This window comes from Typopeltis vanoorti, chromosome 19 (assembly GCF_054136105.1).
Source record: "Typopeltis vanoorti isolate ZY-2024b chromosome 19, IOZ_Tvanoo_1.0, whole genome shotgun sequence".
Taxonomy (NCBI): Eukaryota; Metazoa; Arthropoda; class Arachnida; order Uropygi; family Thelyphonidae; genus Typopeltis; species Typopeltis vanoorti.
Genome location: NC_143567.1, coordinates 87,702,959 through 87,723,236, shown reverse-complemented (window position 1 = coordinate 87,723,236; position 20,278 = coordinate 87,702,959). Strand labels below are relative to the sequence as shown.

The following is a 20,278-nucleotide window of genomic DNA, read 5'->3' as shown; positions in this document are numbered from 1 at the left end:
TCGGAGTCTGTACTTACCAGCAAGCAAACTATCTCTTATCCTACCGATATAGCAGTGTGGCCACTTACTATTAATGAACAGTATATCAAGCATATTTTAATAAATATGTTCCAGAATGTTGGTAAAATCAAAAATTTAAAAAAAGAATACACAGAACGTAATAGAATATATGTCAAAAATGTAAATATATCACATTTTTACTGTAGAAAGGCAAATGGAACAAAGGAGAAATGAGAGTGGCCAATTTTTTCAGAAACCAGCAAAGCAATTTACTGCTTTGTTTGTAAATTATTTTCTAAGTCAAATAATAGCTTAATGAAGGGTTTTAATGACTGGAGAAATGTAACACAAACCTTAGGTGATCATGAGCATTCTACTGAGCATATACGAGCGATGTGCACATATCGCAAAAGAAAATCGAGTTCTGTAAATAGTCAAATTGATTCTGAATTGATCAAACAAATACAATCTGAAGAAAATTATTGGAGAGAGGTTTTAAAAAGAATAATAGCAACCATTAAGTTACTGAGTAAACTAGGGCTAACATTTAGAGGAAATACAAATGATATTTTTTCTAATTCTTGCGGAAATTATTTATCGTGTTTACATTATTTAAGTGAAGTCGATGATTTTTTAAAACATCACATGAAAATGTATTATCCTGGCAGATCAAATTATCTTTCTTACCATACTTGTGATGAATTCATAGCGTTAATAGCTAAAAAAACAAGAGAAATATTAATATCAGAAATTAAGGAAGCTGTTTATTTTGCAATAATACTCGATTCAACGCCAGACATTGCCCATAATGACCAACTAGATATGATATTTACTCATGTTGCCACAAATTCTGATATTAGAGAAACATTTATTGGGTTCATCATAATTACACAACATAATTCCTTATATTTAGATGAGGTAGTATTAAAAAAAATTAGAAGAATTATCTTTGGATATAAAAATGTGCAGAGGGCGAAGCTATGATAACGCTGCCAATATGAAAGGTATCTATACAGGTTTACAAGCTAGCTGAAAAAAAGTAGTCCCTCTGCACATTATATACTGTGCTTTAGTCATTCTTTAAATTTAATTGGCAACTATGCCACGGAATCTTGTCCGGAAGCAGTGCAATATTTTTGTTTTATTCGAAATGTATATAATTACTTTTCATCTTCAACAAGAAGATGGGGCATACTCCTTAAACAATTAGAAAAAAAATCTTTAACAGTTAAAAGACTAAGTGAAATGAGGTAGTCTGGAAGAGCTGATGCTATATTGGCTTTGAAACGTGGATATAAACAATTTAAAGACGCATTACTTGAACTATCCATTTCTCCTCATGAAAAACCTATTTCTAAATTAGAGAGCTCATCATTGGCTGAACATTTTGACAAACCAGAAACAGCAATTTTAACGGTTATGTGGAACAAAATTTTATAACGAATAAATGCTATTAGTAAATCTCTACAAGATATGGATTTGTTTTTTGCTAATAATTTGTGACACTCTTTAATTGGTTTTATTTTAGATATAAGAAATAGTTTTGCTGCTGTAAATGAAGAAGCGAATTTATTAACAGATGAGACAAAATTTAAAGATGAAAAGGAAAGAGTTAAAAAACGAAAAAAAATGAGTGACTAAGTTTCACAGTCTAACAATGAGATTATATTACATGGGAAAGAAAATTTCGCTGTGAACACTTTTAATGTCATTTGCGATAAGCTAATTTTGAAAATTAATGAAAGAACGAAAAAGTTATTTCGACAGATATGTTTGACATTTTTTTGAAGGAAGATATAGATCAAGACAAGTACAAGAGTAGTATTGATAAAATTTTACAAACTTATGGGACTGATATTGATCCAGAAAAATTTACTGATGAAGTTAAGCAATTTTTAATAATGATAAAGGAAGAAAATTCTTCAATTAAAAATATGTTCACATTTATAAACGATGGGTTAAGGTCTACTTTTCCAAATGTAGAAATAATTTGAAAAATATTTTTGACAATGCCTATTTCAAATGCAAGTGCTGAACGCTCATTTTCAGCGTTGAAACGAATAAAAAATTATTTAAGAAGCAACTTGCACCAAAATAAAACAAGTGGCCTGTCATTATTATGCATTAAATCAGATGTAATGGACTCGATTAATTATGATGGCATTATAGATATATTTGCTAAAACCAAAGCCAGAAAAAAAACTTTTAGTTATTAATTTTTGTATTTAAATTTGAGCTGATTTATTTTTATACTTTTTTAAAATGCAAATGTATGTATACCAATGTTGTATTTTGTTATTAAAATGAGTTATTATAGAAATGTTGACTTTTATTTTCAATAAACTAAAAAAATGCTTATTTTTGAGGGCCTGATATTGATGTTGCGCCTCGGGCCTCCAGAAGTATAAATGTGGCCCTGCATACAGAAATAGGTTGACATACAATCTATACTTTGCAATGAACAGCATGGGTTTACTAAGAGAAGGTCATGCTTGAGTAACTTGCTCACATTTTGTAATAATGTTACTGTTAAATTAGGCAAGGGGGGGGGGATACATTATGGATACATACATAATGATACTTTTGAACTTTGCTGCTTGACAGGACTTAGCATGGAAGACCGTTACATAAGTTTGAAGGATATGGGATTGGATTATAAACAACTAGTTTGGCTGGTTGACTGACAAATATCAAAAGTGTTGTATGGGAGATGTGTATCTGCAAGATTTTAAGATGACCAGTAGTGTACTGTCTGCATTGGTCGTTGGTCCATTGTTATTCAATCTTTACATTCTTATTAAATCTTTCCATTGGGAAAGATGTAACAAGAAATGTATAACAGTTGGTGAGAGTAATTATGAGGTACTTGTTTGGGAAGGGGTGAAACAAGAAAAGGTTACTGCCAAAAAAGAATGCTTGTGGAATTATACGTGGGTAATTATGGGAAGCTCCATAGTCATCTAGCATCAATATAAATTAAAGATACCAAGAAATTATATTCTTGGTTTCATCCTTTATCTAAGTGTATCCAAACTTTATGCAAAGTTTGCACATGAAGTAACTTCACGACTTGACTATTTGCATATGGAGGCTAATGACTTCACATCAATTGCCTTAGTTTCACATAAAGTAACATACGTATCCTTACGGACATGTATAATGCTATAAATTATTGGAAGGGCCACTACCCAGACCAGCTTTGATCTTTATTGAGGTCTCATCAATGGGAGCCAGACCCAAAAGGGATACTAAGGTTGACAGTTGAGAATTTGACAATCTCATGCCCATCCTTTTCTTTTATTTCAAGAAACAAAGGACTTCATTCAGTTTTTCAGAGTTTAATTCCAAGAAACATAAGAAAATCTTTGCTTATCTTTTGGTTTTTGTAAATCAGGTAGATTAAGATTAAGAAGGTGGTTAAGAAACCATGAAGTTCTATCCAAAATCTGCAGTTTGAAATGTGATATGCATAGACTATTTGATGCAGTAAATGAAGTCAAAGAAAGTATTTGATTATTTTATCAAACTAACAGTGACTGCGATGTTTTGTTCTTATATGTTTAATTGTATTTTTGATCACTGTGGAGGAGAAATAAATAATAACATTAACATTTTTCACTAAAATATAAAATCACCAGTTAAACATATGTATACTTCAGTAAGTGCAGAATGCAACCAATTTCTGTTATGAATTATGTTTTAAAAAAGAAAATACTGAGTTGTTTTTTATGATTTGCAATAAGATAACATTACTTTTGTGATTTCTGCAGCATTAAGACAAATAGGATTTTCTGCCTTCTGTCCTTTGTAATGGGATTGCAAGTTTTTGTTCACTCTGTGTAATGGTGGGGGGTGTTCTCTTTCCAGAGTTTCATGTTACTGCAGGTGTTTCTCCAGGCTCTTATTTCATCCACTCTCTTCCTCATGTATATAAATAATCTTCTCACGGACCTCAAACCACATCCATAGTTTTGCTGATGATAGCAGTCTCTCTCCATTTCTCCTATTCATGCAACAGACCTTGCAGTGCTCCAGCATTTCAATCTTCAAGATTATCTACAATTAGTGCCCTAAATTCTGATTTCCATACCTTCCTTCATGGGATGATGACTTAATCACCTTCAGTGCTTCCAAAACACAATTTTGTCTTTTTTTTCCCCCCCTCACCAACCAGACCTTAGTTCCACTTCTTTTATCTTCAATAATGCTCATCTAACAGCCAACATCAAATTTCTTTTCTTGGACTAATTAAAAAATATAATCTATTACTATTCTTTTTCAAGAGCTGGAGGCTGTAGTCTCTTGGAATACTTCGTGAAAAATGCTGTTCCAAATATGAAGGTAGTATTTTAAGGTTGGGTAGATCATCAGTAGAAAAGGTTACTAAGTTTTACTACCTTCATATTTGGAACAGCTTTATCATGAAGTATTCCAAGAAACTACAACCTCCAGCTCTTGAAAAAGAATAGTAATAGATTATTTTTTTTATTGATCCCTGCCCACATACCAGAATTGATTTATTATAGGCTTTGCAATCTCTCATTTATGGCTGTGATATTTAAAAAAATTATTTTACTAAAAAAAAAACTCACCGTAGATGGTTTTATATGAAATCTGAGGGATATGTCAATTTTCTGCAGGCATTGACTTCAAGTATTGACTTCATTTATTAATTTTTTATAATGATTCCACACATGAAAAGTCACAAGACTTAACTCAACATTACCACATGTGGGCAAATGATTAAGGAGAAAGAAGTAATATATTAATATGTTTCTTAAAAAAGTAACATCTTTTTTAAATGTTACTTTTTTTTATGGGCATTGTATGGACATTGACTAGTTGCTGCTCTAGTTCTTACATGATCAGAATAAAGTAGAGAAGTGGTAATGGCTGGTTTAGTGTGGAGCAGTGCTCATGAAAAGAGACAATGCAGAAACAGAGCTCCTATAGGAAATTGACTGAAGGAAATCTGAGCATGTGTGTGTGTGTATGAGAGAAAGAGAGAGAAAAGTCAGGTCACCTATTATTATCAGATTGTCCTCTTCTGTATATCATCAAGAATTCTTAGACATTTGTTAGTGTGCTACCCCAAATATGAGAATATCATTCCAAGATTGATTGGTTCTGAGACTTAAGAAGTGTTAGGCATTGAACAGGAGGTAAGTAATGTTTAAAAAAAAAGAGGCACCAAGTTTTTTAGGCTATTGATGTAATATGATTGTACCTGATAAGCTGGATTCCATCCAAGAAGGAAAACTGATCTTGAAAGAATATTAGAATATTATCAAAAGTAAGTGGGAATGAAGTAGATCTTTCTTGTTAGTAATAAGGTAATACTGAATTTTAATAGCATTTAAATTCACTATGTTGTCTCCATTCCACTTCTTTGCAAGGAGATTATTATTTAAGTCATTGATTATGGAAGATCTTGAGCCTTCAATCATTTGAGTATTACAGGACTTCTTAATGAAGAATGGAGAGTCTCTGTCATTAACAAAACTATAAACATGATTTGAAGTCAGTGAGAGAGAGAGAGAGGTCATTGATGTAAAGGAAGAAGAGCATGGTAAGAGCACTGAACCCTGGGATATTGCACCATTGATAAAGAAATCTGATGAGAGGAAGTCCAGCCATCATGACAATCAACAAATCACCAGAGAAGAAGCTGACAATCCAGTCACAAAGGGCAGGAGAGAGAGAGACCATAGGATGGCAACTTGTTCAGAAGACTTTGATGCCAGAAAAACTTTTAAATATCAAGAATGACCACATGGATTTCTCCAAATCTTTCCCATGGTCTGTATCCATAGGTGGTTAAGCTTAGTGAGGAGTCGACTGTAAACCAAGAATGGCAGAATTCATATTGGTGATCAGTAATTAATTGCTGGTTTACCATCTAGTGAAGACGCTGATTGTTGATGACCTTCTCTGTCACTTTAAAAGTACTGAGGTAAGAGCAATGGGATGATAGTTTGGTGACTGACTTTTACTTCCATTTCTAGGTACAGGCCAGATTGTTTCCATGCTGTCAGGTATATGCCAGATTATATAAGCAATACAGGATGATTGTTAATTCTGAAGCACAAGTTTTGAGCAACTGGAAGAATACCATCTGGACAAGGAGACTTATTAGTTTCAATATTAATCAGGATTTTTCTGATGCCCTTCTGGCAAAAAGATCAGTGGAGCCATGCAATGGGCAGTTTGTGATAGTTGAGGAAGTGATTTACCTTGTCATCTAAACAAGAATTGGAGGGAAAATACTGCTGCCAAGATGACTACTTTATCCTTGGGTTAGGTTACCATGTATCATCAGGATGTAAGGAAAGGTTGGAGTTATGCCCATTTGCTTTATCAAGGGACCAGAAGGTTTGACTACTAGTTGTGCAGGAGGCAAGCATATTGCCTTTCATTCTTATGAAGTCTGTTTCGGAAAATTGTTGATGACTTTTTTTTTTATTACACTTGCTTCAGACTGTAGTGTAACTGAATTATTAGTTAAGTGCTGATGTTTTTTTCAGGAGGACAAAAACCATGGAAAATAGGCATAAAAATGTCAAAGGTAATCCCAGTTGCTACCATTGTAGACCAGAGAATATGAGACTTGAAACTGAGATTGGCTGAGAAAACAGTGAGCTGTAGAAAAGGAGACTTGGATAAGATTATGGTCAGAATTGCTAAGAGGAGAGCAGACATCCATAGTGTATTTAGGAAGAGCTGATTAAGAAAAGTTTAAGAGTGGGAAGAATGATCAGGATTGTCTGATATTATGGTTGGAAAGGGAACTATTTGTGATAGATCATGACTAATAGCAAATGATTCAGGTTCCCTTCCAGCTGTGCAGTTATAGGGGGTGAGCAGTTTGTGTTATGGATGTTAGTATTTCAGAAAGATAGTCTCACAATTTTGTGTAATTAGATTGTATGAAATCAACTTTTAACAATAAGTAATTAAAAAAGAGGGCTGCTTGTTGTTAGAATTAAGGAAGAGATAAAGGCAGCAAATGAAGGCTATAAAGTGAAATAAGGAAATCTTGAACCAGACCAGATTGAAAAGCTGAAATTCTCAGTTGGATAGCCTCTGGCATGAGATATCTAATTTGATAAAAGCTCATGTTCTTCTCTTTTTGCATAACACATAATACAGATGTAGTTTGTGATAGTTGATGTGGGCTTTAGTTCGTCATAGAGGTTGACTTAGGAATACCAGATTGCATTTGATATCTGTAAGTGCCAGTGCATATCATTAATGTTTGTTTTGATGCCTCAGATGTTGTGAAATGGATGTCAAAGTGTTTTTATTGGAAGAAATTTTGGTTAGATTAATTTCATAAATTACTTTGAAGAGCATCACTAAATATTATTCTCCACTTTATTTTCTTCTACAAAAACATTATTGCATACTGTCCACGTAATATATGTTGTACCTCTCCTTGAATTGACCAACAAAGCATTCACAACAAACTCTGGCAGCATATTCTCTCATTCACCACTCTCAAGTGAAAAATCTAATTCTTACATCCTTCCAAACTTGATTACTCAATTTATTGCTCAATTATTCAATTACTTGCAAACTTGATTACTTAATTTCGAGGAATGACTTGTTTTGTTTCCTCTAGCTAATTGCTGAAATATTTCTTCTGTATCAGTCCTATTAAACTCTTTTAATAACTTAAATGTTTCATATCCCCCTTTTTTTTCCACCTATCAACCAACTTTTGCAACTCACCATCTGTCATCATATGGAGCATTCCACAGACCATGCTCCCTTGGTTACTCAGCTCCACCAAGTAACCTTGGTGGAAATGAGTAAGCTTGGTTACTTTCATCCCCAAGAAACCCATGTGACCAGATCTGAGCACCATAATTCAGATTGGCTGTATCAAGACCTTATTAAGAGGAATGGTAACTTCCTTATTTGTGCTTTTCAGTGTGTTCTTCAATAACCAAGGAATCCTATGAGCTATCTTTGCATTATGTATTATGCCCTTTGAATGTGAGCCTCTGTATCCCAGTTGGTTTCAACGATGCCCTTTGGTTGGAAATATCTGGGTTCAAATCTCATCTAGGATGAAAAGAACCTTAATCAGACCTTTTCAACAGAAGGTGAGTTAGCCAGTCTCATATTATTATTATTATTATTATTAAGAGAGATCTCCAGGGAGTCAGGAACTCATTGGGGAGGCCATACTATTTGCACCAACTGTCATACCTGTTCTTGAATTCATTCACACTGCTTGCACACACCACATCCAATCGCAATCCATTCCAATCATGCACTACTCTATGAGAGAAATCTAGCCCCCCCCCCCTTCTTGACAGTTGAAAGGATGCCCCTCATCCTTTCCCTGCCCTTCATAAAATGAAAAATTCCATCTACTGAAATTCTGTATAACTCTTTCAGTTTGTAAGTCTCAATCATATCAACTCTCTTTCTCCTGTTTGTGTCCTGCAGCTTACAAATTTTCCATCAGTGTTCATAATCTGTATTCCACAATCCTGATATAGTTTTTGGCGCTTTCGTTTGCACTCTCTCCACTGTATCAGAATCATCATGGAAACCTAGAGACCAGACCTGTATGCAAGTAGTCCAAGTGAGGATTTATCCAGGCCTTGTAAAGAGGCAAAATGACTTCCTTATCTTTACATGTCAAGGTTTGTTTCAGCATTGCCATTATTCTCTGAGTTGTATTTATAATTTTTGCTATATGACGCTTGAACTTCAACTTCCTATCTACTAAAACTCCAAGATCACTAGCCTCATCAATTTCTTCAAGCATAATCCCACCAATATGATATGATATTGGATATCTAATTACACCAAAGTGTGTGACGTTACATTTGTTATCATTGAAATGAAATCACTCTACAAGTACTGCATATCAGCAGCACCATTGTCACATGTGAGATCCTTCCCAGTGTCATTATTGTACAGATTGAATAACAATGGACCAAGGACTGATCCTTGAGGCACACCACTGATTATCTTGAATCTTCCAGATTCAACCCCCCCCTATATATCACTTTTTGATAGCTGTCAGTCAGCCATCCTCTTATTATTCGTGCCAATAGTTTATAATCCAATCCCATATTATCCATATGGAGATGGCAAAGTTTTTCCTCCTGGAAACTTGGATTTTTCATCTTGCAAAGAAGGCAAACTGGCCATTAGAACACATGCAATTAACAGACATAATTCACAAATCAACCAACCACCGCTCCAAACTCCAACTAAATATTCACCAACACCCCCCCATATCTCTACCATCATGAATTTCCTGCAGTATAGTTTGGCACATAGCTGTGTAACATGACACTTTACCAGAATAAACTGCTACCCATTATCTTTTGTCCATACTGTCAGCCTATTTAAGTCATCCTCCAACCTCTACATTGTCTTGATTAAACTTAATTTTGATTATATCAACAAATAACTGAATATTTCATTTCAAATCATTTCCTATACGGTTATGTACAAATTAAACAGCAGCAGTGGTCCAAGTAAGCCTTGCAACATACTGCTAGTCACCTGATTTCTCCTGGATTCTGCTCCACAAGAAAATCCTGCAGTATCATTGTCTAGTCACTCCCTTTATCCATCTTCTGCATTGTCTACTGTTTTGACTCGGCCATCACTTTCTTATAAAAAGCATAAAAAGAAACTATTATGAAAATCCTTTCAGCATGAATGCAGTATTCTAAAAAAGATATAACTGTTATTTTTCTTTTAAGAATTTTATTAAAAATCTTCTACGGGGAAAAAAAGCTTGACCAGTTCATTTTATTTAAATATATAAACTGTCTGGTATCAAAAATTAGATGACTTTTATGCAAAAGAAGTCTAATAATAATTTATGCCATTTTATTATTTAAATTTATTTAGGTGCTTGCCTTTTGGGATATTATTGAGAAGCATCATGACGAAAATAGGGAAAGTAAGTATTTTCAAAGTATGGAATATTCAAATCTTTTCATTTAAATAAACATTCCACAATGATTAATTAATGTTTTCTGTAGCTTACAAAATAGAATATAATGAACGTTATGTGCATTTGGCATTAGAAGAATAGCTTTACCTGTGTTTGATGGTGGGATTGGCTCTTATAGCAGTAATAAGAGAAAATCTGAGTAAACTATACCTATAATAAGAGAAAATTTTACCATAACATGATTTTATGAGTGCATATGGAGGGAGGTTTCTTATTTATCTGTATAATCACTTATACAGTATATCATATATATGCAAACTTTTCCATCATTAAGAGTCACTAGTTGCATTTCCAGTTAAGAATTTCAAATATAACTTCATAATAAAGCTTGAAATACTAGGAAATATTGCAAAAAGTAATGCCTATATTGTGATAGCTCCCAACATAAAAGAGATATGTCAGTGAAAGAAAAAAAAGTAAGATAGTTTGAATCTCCACTTCACTTTCATACACTGTGTCTGAACATAATCCTCATCCCTTTTCAAAAATATTTTCTTTGCTGCTTAACAAGTTTTTCTAAGTCATTATACATGTGTAGAGGCTTAAGTGCTGTGAGGACATCGTGTTGGAGGCTTAATGGATTTTTTACAACACTCAAAAATAATAAAATAGAATTTAATGCTTCCTATATTTCGTCCTAGTCACTAGGACATCTACGGGGATTACAAAAACAATTAATGTAACATATACACAAATAACAAACAATACTAAGCCCAACCACGTGGGTGACGCTAAAGTCCTATCTAGGTAGAGCGCCCTCTAAGGGCAGTAGTAGGTGGCCTGGAATGTAAGGTGGGAACTCTGGTGATGAGTGTTTCCCAGATCTTCGGAAGCTTAATGCAGCCGTATTTATTGAGATTTGGTTGGTTTTTGAGAGCTTCTGCTGCTTCTAAGAAAAGTCTCTCTTTCTTGAATTTGCTGTGGTGGAGCATGGTGGTTTTCTTCCATGATACCCTGTGGGTGGTATCCAAAACATGGTCAGCCAAGCCTGAATGGCCATACTTGTGTTTGAAGATGTAAGACTTGTGTTCCTCTAGACGGATGGATGCTGATCTGCCTGTCTGTCCAAAGTACGCCAGCTTACAGGAACAGGGTACTTTGTAAACTCCAGGCAGAGAGAGAGGAGGGAGCTGATCTTTCGTAGAACGGATAAGGGTAGCAAGTTTGCGGTGGGGCTTATATGCTGTGTGTAGGTTGTACTGTTTTAGTATCTTGGCTATTTTTTCGGATGTGCCACGGATGTAGGGTATGGTGATGGCATTTTTAAAATCTTGTTGACGAGAAGGAAGGGGAATGGGGGAGGAGTTGATTAATTTTTTGATACTGTGATCGCTGTAGCCATTGGAGAGGAAAGTGCTGTGTATGTGGTTAAGCTCAGTAGTGAGGGCGGTTCCACTGGAACAAAGATTGTGGGCTCTCTTGGTAAGAGTTTTAATAATGCCATATTGTTGAGAGGGGTGGTGGTGGGAGAGTTTGTGAATGTATCTGCCTGTGTGTGTGGGTTTTCTGTATACAGTAAAGGTAAGTGTATCATTAGGCAGGCGTGTGACTAAGGTGTCTAGGAAGGGTAAACAATTGTTCTTTTCCTTTTCCATGGTGAACTGGATTCTTGGATGTAGACTATTGAGATGACTGAGGAAGGAGTCTAACGTGTCTGGGCCATGAGGCCAAATAGAGAACACATCATCTACATATCTTAGCCAGATAGAAGGTTTGAGTGGGGCTGAGTCTATGGCTCGTTTTTCAAAATCTTCCATATAGAAATTGGCAAGGGGTGAACCCATGGCAGTTCCCTCTATCTGCTTGTAGATTTTGTTGTTCCAAGAGAAATACCCAGAATTAATGGCAAAGGAAAAGAGATCTAAGATGTCAGAGGGAAAAACGTTTTCTAAGAGAGATAAGGTGTCAATTAAGGGAATATTGGAATTTCTTATATAAGGGAATTATAATAAGGGAATTTCTTTGTTTACCAATATTCCCTTAATTGACATCTTATCTCTCTTAGAAAACGTTATGATAAAGCAATAAATGCAATTAGTAAAGAACTTGCCTTCTCTCCAAATGCAAACCATGCCCTGAACTTGGTCGCAACTTCTGCTCACTTGCACGTTCACATTTTGTACATTAGTGGCATCACTGTTACAACACCCAAAGATAAAACTGACCTTTTGGCTTCAATCTTTTCCTCCAACTCCTGCATAGATGACTGAGGCAAATCACTTCCTTCAATACCAGAATCAGAGTGCTTTTTTTTTTTTTTTTTTTTTTTTTTGGCAAAAAAAGTTTTTATTGCATGTCATGGTGGATGTCTTCCTCTCTTCAAACTTCACCACCAGTGCAGGAATGCCTCAGGACTCTCTTCTATCATCTACACCTGTTTCTACTATACATAAATGACCTACTCTCAATCTCCACTAATCTTATTTACAGCTTTTCTGATGATAGTACTCTTCATTCATCTCACTGATTTGACAAACCATGCAGTGTTCAGACATCCCAATTTTAAAGATCATCTTCAGCCAGTGTCTTAAGCATTTATTTCCATACCATTTTTCAGTGCGGGCAAGGACAATCTAGTCACCTTCAGTGCCACCAAAATTATTATTATTGTTATTATCAACAGACCTCCATGGAGTCAAGAGACTCATCTTGGGTGGTCCCATTTTCACATGCACAGCTCATTGTACCTCGACTTAAATGCATTCACTGTCCCTGCACTCACCTCGCTCTCAGGCAATGCATTCCAATCACCCACCACTCTCCATGCAAAAAATGTACTTCTCACACCCACCTTATACAGCTTCCAGGGATGTCCTTTCATTCTCTCCCTGTCTCCAGTTATTCCATGAAAAATCTTATCCACATTAATCTGGTAATTGCCCCTTACCAACTTTACATCTCGATCATGTCTCCCCTCTTCCTTCTATCCACTAGTCTCTGTAATTTGCAATCTCTCAATCTGTCCTCATATTCCACATTCCAGAAACCAACTTAGTCAATCATCTCTGGACCCTCTCCAAAACATCATCATCCTTTTGAAACTCTGGTGACCAAATCTGTGCACAGTAATCCATATGCAACCTGACCAAAGTCTTGTATAATGGAATCAAAACATCCTTAATTCTCTACATCATCCTCACAATTTTAGCAAAATGTCCATGAAATTTCAAGTCTCTATCCATCACAACCCCCAAATACTTCATCTCCCCATCTCATATCTCCACCAGTTTAGCTACCTAAATTTTAAAACCTTACACTTTGTAACATTAAAGTGATATCCACATACACATTCGTCCATTCAGACAGTCTATTTAGATTCTCTTGCAAAGCTACAACATCTGTTCTACTTCTCATAACTCTCCCCAACTTTGCATTGTCTGCAAACAACTGTATATCACCATTTAAGACCTTTCAGTGTCATGTACATACAAATTAAACAGCAGAATGAGTTTACATATCCAAAACAGATTCCTGGGGCACGTCACTAGTGACTTTCCTCTTCTTGAATATTACCTGCCATACACAACCTGTTGATACCTATCAGACAGCTAATCTTCAATTCAACACACTAATCTACTATCCAATCCCATCTGTTCCAATTTAACTACTAATTTATCATGTGGTAATTTATCGAAAGCCTTTCCAAAATCTAAATATACTACTGTATATGCATTCCCACCTTGTTCAGCATATTCATCACCTTGTTATAATAAGTAAGCAGATTGCTAAAACACGATCTTCCTTTAGCAAACCCATGCTGTCCATTAAAGAGAATTCTACTACTGTCCACCTAGTTTTGAATCCTTGTCCTCACTAGCTTCTCCAACACCTTGACCACAACTCCAGACAAGCAGATTGGCCTATAATTCGAAGCCTTAGTTTTATCACCTCCTTTATGAAGCAGAACAATTTTGGCATCTTTTCATTCTTTTGGGATGTGGACTAATCTAAGACTCATGTTCAAAATGTATGTTTAAGGTGTTGCTAACTCCCTGGAACATTCCCCCTCAAGACACATAGTGATATACCATCAAGTTCCATAGCTTTGTTGACATCAAATCTATTCAATTCCTCATATATCTCCTGCTCTTACCACCATCAGTGGTTCCTCACCCGTTACCACTGTTCTCAAGCTTTGCATTAAGTTACAATCACAAGGATGGAATACGTTAATGAACTGCTCATTTAACACCTCTACTATATCTTTCTCAGTGTTTATCATTCTCTCATTATCACTAACCAACATCATCCTCCCATAATCATTGGTCCTTCTATTGACCACATATCGAAAAAACTCCCCAGGATTTCTTTTAGTCTCATTTGCTAACTGTTGTTCATACTGAACCTTTGCTATCATTGCCAAGAAAGTCACCTTTCTTGCTTGCTCCTTGTATTCATGTAATTGATTATCTCCATTCATCCTGTGCTGCTTCCACAATGCCTTTTTCTTCCAGATTGCATGCTCCACTTCTTCAGTCATCCATTTTATGCCTGCCTTATTAAATCTCCTGGCCTTTGGAATACGCTTAGTCATTGCCTCTGCCAGATAATTCCTGAATAGAGACCAAGCAGCATTGATTTCCTTCACATGCAATTCCTCATTCCATGATATCACTGCAAGCTGCCTCCTGAATTTGCTATGATCACCTGCCTTATAGTTCCACATATAACTCTTTCTCATAAAAAGTCCTGATATGGCTGGCCACCACCCAAGTGATCATTTCATGGTCAATTTAATCAACTGAAGAATGATGACACTTCATTTACAACAATATCTTTGATGAGATAATGAAATCCAAGATCCTTGATCCAAATTTGGCCTCTGTTATGTACTGCTTAAGGTAGTCATCGTCATCATCATCATGCTTGTCAAGGATTTAGGCCTAGAGGGCCTGTTCCGGCCTTAGAAGTCATCATTGCTTAAGGTAGTTATTCCTTAAAAACTCAATGGTAACAAAGAAATTCATCCTCATTGGTTCCTGATACCGTCTCTTCATTCCAGTCTATATTATCTTCAGTCATCGCCGATATTGCCTCTTCCTATTAGCCAGACCAATTTGTCTAAACATTTATATAGCAACATCCTACTAAATATTTCACCCTGTCCACCTGCACTTCATACCATACTGCTTCAAAACCACCATCAGTATTTGCTTCTGGCATCTCCACCCTAGATGGGGACAACTCCTTTGCCATCATCAATAACACTCCTCCCTTTTTACTTTGTTTGTCTTTGAAAAGTTTACATATCCCTCCATCTCTATTCCTGTCAGAATGTCATCCTTGTTCAACCATGTCTCACTTATACCAACAATGAACTCTACCAGTGCCACAATTTCATTCCCCTTATTTTGAAAACTTCTAGTCATTTTTTTCTCTCTCTCTCTCTCAAAGAAATCTTAGCTCATCTAACCTTATCCTCACTAATATGCAAATCATCAGACAAGATCAGGTCTCTCTCTGCTTTTAACATTTATCTCCATACTCAACTGGCATAAACACATTACATTAATTGTTTCCCCAGCATTGAAAAACTAGACATTTGATGGATGAAAAATGGCATCTTGAGCAGATACCTTTTTTCACCTAACTGCTACTAACTATACAAATCTCAATGCCACTCATTCATAAGAGGTTCTACTCATATATCTGGGATGTGAGTTCTTCTTCCATAGTCAGTGGTCCACTGAACTGGAAGTCATGATTCCTACACTTTTTATTTGGCCTTTTGAAACAGGAACAGAAGCTGTCCAGCATCCCTCAAAAGGGATGCCAGGCAGCTGCAAACACAGAACCTGCTTCTTCTCTTCTTTTTATTCTTTCTACCTCTGTCTTAGCGAATAGCCTTCCTCAGGAAGAATCCCCCCCCCACCCCCCCAAAAAAACTTGCAATGTTTTAAGAAAAAACATTGCAATGCCAATAAACTTCTTTCTGATGATGATTTAAATAAATTAGCATTGTGATCAAAGGCATTAAGGTTGCCTAGAAAGATGACTTCACTATTTTGAATGGCTATGAAGAAGTTAAGGCAGTGCCACATCTCACAAATGCACATGTAGTATCAATGAAGTGTGTAATTTGGACATTAAAGGTGGACTGTGGTTGATGTAGCTACAATTTGGGTTTTTTTGTCAAGAGAGGTGGGGGGGGGGGTCTGGTCTAGATGTCTGTTATTATTATACGGTATCTTCATGTATTCCAGAGACTCATCATTGGAAACCCAAACTTATCATCTTTCAACTTAAAATCATTCATTGTCAGGGAACTTGCAATTAATTCTGATAATCCATTCCACTCGTTCACCACTCTCCATGCAAAAAATATAGTCTACACACCCTACTAACCACACTCTTACACAACTTCCATGGATGTTCTCTCATCTCTGATTATTTATCATATATTGAAACATTTCCTTTATGTAAATTTTATAAAACCCCTTTAATATCATAAAAGTTTCTGTCATGTCCCCTTTTTTTCTGCTTATCAACTAAACTTTGTGTAACCCATACACTTTCAACCTATCCTCATAGAGAGCATTCCACAGACTGGTCACCAGCTTAGTCACTCATCTCTGAATCTTCTGGTCCCCAAGAAACCAAGTTGACCAAATCTCTGCACAGTAGTCAAATGCAGGCAAGTCATAGTCTTATAAAGAGGGATAGTAACTTCTCTATCTTTACTTGTTAGCATGTTTTTCAACATCCAGTAATCCCTTGAGCTATTTTACCAACTTTGCAATATTTCCTCTGAACTTCAACTTCCTGTCCACCATTACCTACTTCGTGCAATCTAGTATCCTCAATATGATACATGTATGCAACCTTTTCAACTTGAAGTGCATAACCTTATATTTTGCAACATTAAATTGACAATCATTATCCTTTTCCCACAATGTCAATTTATTTCAATCATCTTGCAGGACATCTATATCACTTTTATCATTTGTTGCTCTCCCCAGTTGTGCATCATCACCAAACAGTTGAATATCTCCCTCCCCCCTTAACTCTTTCCCTATATCATTAATATACAAATTAAAGAGTAGCAGCCCTAGTACAAAACCCTTAGGTACTCCACTAGTCATCCTCATTCTTCTAGATTACACTCCACCATATACTACTCTCTGGTGTCTCTCTATCAGTTACCCCCATTCATTTTCATTCTACTAGCTTCATATTCATTTCCATTTGCTCCAACTTCTGTAATAAATTTCCATGTGGTATTCAGTCAAATGTTGAAAAATCTAGCCATATTATGGCCATTTCCTTTATCTAATTCTGCTGTCACATTTATTATAAAATGCGAATAAATTACTAAGACAGGACCCATCCTTTACAAAACCATGCTGCCCAGTATAGGGTATTACATCCTTATCCATCCACTGTTAGATTTTGCCTTCAACCAACTTTTCCAATACTTTAACAACCACTCCTGATATATTAATTGGTCTGTTGTTTGCTACCTCTGTCATGGAGCCACCTTTATGTGCCGGCCTGGTTGTCAAGTGGTTAGTGTATCCAGCCAAGAGGCTGCGGGTTTGAATCCTTCCAAGGGCATGGATGTTTGTGATTGTTCTATTAACCGTTTACTATATGTGGTGCTGTAACCTGTGTCACAGTATGACCTTTGATGTCTTTGTGCCATAAAAATCAAATCAGAATAAAAAAGAAACAAACCACCTTTATGCATTGGAACTATCTTATCCACTGGAAACATGCCATAACTGAAACTTAGATTGAATAACTTTATCAGAGTCAATGCCAATTCTCCTGCCCATTCACGTAGTCACAGGCTGATATGCCATCCAGTCCCACTGGTGTGTTTCCATTGTTATTTATTTTTCAATATGCTTGAACGCCTATTGTTCCACTACCTCAATTTTGACATGCATCTCTGTCACATCAGCAACTGCAAAATCTCCACCTAGATGATACATTTTGCAAAATGATCACTCAGCAACTCAACTATATCTTTTGCCTCTGTCACCTTCCTACTTCAGCATTTTCTCTCTTACTTTCTACATAACAAAAAAAAAAAACTTTTTTGGGTTTACTTTGGCCTGCTTAGCTAATTTTCTTTCATAATCTGATTTGGCCTTTCTTACCATACTAGTCACTCTTCTTGCTTTCACTTTGTACTACTCATGAGTATGTTTATCACTTTTTTTTTCTTTATATTCACTCCACATCGTTTTCTTTTTTTGCAGCTCTTGCTTTATCCTCCTGATATGCTGTCTGATACTGCTTCCCTCAAACAATATACTTCTCTGAACACTGCCCATGTAGTACTGACATTCTCCCTGCTCCAGGATGACTCTTTAATCTGTCATAATTACCAGCTTTATAGCTCAACATAAACTCTTTCTCGGCAGAGAATTCTGATGCTATTACAAGATCCAACACTCTCAAACTCCTGGTCCCTTCTGTGACATGTTTTTGGCATTTATCCCTTAGCAAGTGTATAAATTCCACTTCAATCTTGCTATGCTGCCTTTCCTCCCCCTCAATTTATGTCCTCATTGTCTATTATACCACGGATGTTGAAGTTAATTTGATAGTTAGTCTCCCATAATAATTGTTTGGTCTGCATGCATTATGCTAATCTGCTTATACATGATATCTAGATTTTCCTATCAGTAATGAGTCAATAGGCTATAGCAGAAACCAACAATATATTTTGTTGGTTTCTGCTATAGCCTCTGCCTCTGTTGGCCTCTGCCTCACCCAGACAGTCTCAAATAAACTGTCTGATCTAGACCTAAAATCCTCTTTAATATCTAATTTTATTGGTTGTAATTCTTCAGCTATCATCAGCAATACCCCATCTCCTGTCCTATTCCCTCTATTCTCCCTGAAAATACAATATACTTTATAATTTTCTGTCAACTATTAATGATGAGGTATGTTATTTATGTTGGCATTTATACCACAGATGTTGAAGTTGATGTGAAAGTGTTTTTGTGGGATTTTGGTTTGTTTTGTATACTTTGTTTCATTGAAATTGGGTTTTAAGAGAAGTTTATTTTAATCACAGTGATGCACTCCTTGTTTGTTGTATGCCTCATTATTGATTATGAAGGAAGGGTAGAGAAAGGAGATAAACTCTTAGTCATGACACCGATACAGAGAGTGGCCAATATCCTTTCCATAACATGACTTTGACAGTGCCTCCCATATACCACTACTTGGATTTTCCCTCCAGGCACAACTTGGCAGAGTCAATAGCAGCAGGATTATGTGTCAGCTATCCTGAAAGCCCCTTGACTCATTACTGACAGGTCTTTTGTACTGTGTATCAGCCACCCTGCTGTATCACTGTTTTTAACTAATGTACTTGAAACTTGAAATGAAGGTTTGGGATCTCTTAAGTATGTTTTGCATGCCCTTGAAGGATATCACTCATACCGCATGGAGAAGAGATGGATAGGGGATGGATATGTTATTAGCAAGTGATTATAATATAATTTATTTATTTACTTTTGTGGACTATTTTGTAAACTGTTGACAAAGTATTAAATTTTAAGAGGCTATTCATCTGCAGAGATATTAATTAGATACCATATATACATTCACTAAAAAACCCATGCAAATTAGTGAGTAAATAATAAGAATCACTGTCATTTGCATAATGCTTTTTATTGGATAAATATATGATTTTTGTTTCATCCTTTCATTTTTATGATAATTCACACATAAATGGTGATAAAACCTAGAGTGCACTAATGTTTTGTATACTATAAGTTTCTTCTCTGTTTATAGTTGTATTTAGAAAATGCAAGTGTAGTAGTAAGTTGCTCCAAAGAATAGAATGTGAATAAATTTGGTAAGTTTGTAGTTGGACTGTGAGTAATATATGACTGGCTCTGCATGTATTTTAACAAATATAAGAGTAAAATGTTGCAGAACTGTAAACATCAGGCAAACAATATCCACAAAAAAAACAACAAAAAAACATCAACATTTGTGTGACATGGAAGATTTATATAAATGCTTGAGAATGCAACTTTCAGTGTATTAGTTTTTGTTTCTTGTTAGCTCTCCATAGTAATTCCACACATGGTAATAAAGCCTAGAGTACATTAATATTGTGTACTATAAGTGCCTTTCGTGAAACTGCTCTCAAGAACTTTATGCATATATTTGATAGTTATACGAGGTGGTATCAAAAAGTTTCAAGACTAGGTTTGTAACATGCCAACAGATGGCAGCACAAGGCTGCACGTGCAGTCACAGGGAGAACCTACCTTTATAAGTCAGTGCGCCAAAAGACATCGTCCTGTGTACATCGGG

At 35.8% G+C, this 20,278-nt stretch overlaps 1 protein-coding gene across 7 annotated transcripts in view; it reads left to right on the top strand.

Moving 5' to 3' along the window:
- LOC150096318 (protein FAM149A-like) overlaps window positions 1–20,278 on the top strand; it is a 257,920-nt gene that overhangs the window by 147,767 nt on the left and 89,875 nt on the right. For all 7 annotated transcript variants that reach the window (XM_090409191.1, XM_090409193.1, XM_090409188.1 and 4 more), the window contains one exon: window positions 9,886–9,937. In XM_090409191.1, the coding sequence (XP_090265317.1) occupies window positions 9,886–9,937 (52 nt within the window). The remainder of the gene's footprint in view (window positions 1–9,885; window positions 9,938–20,278) is intronic.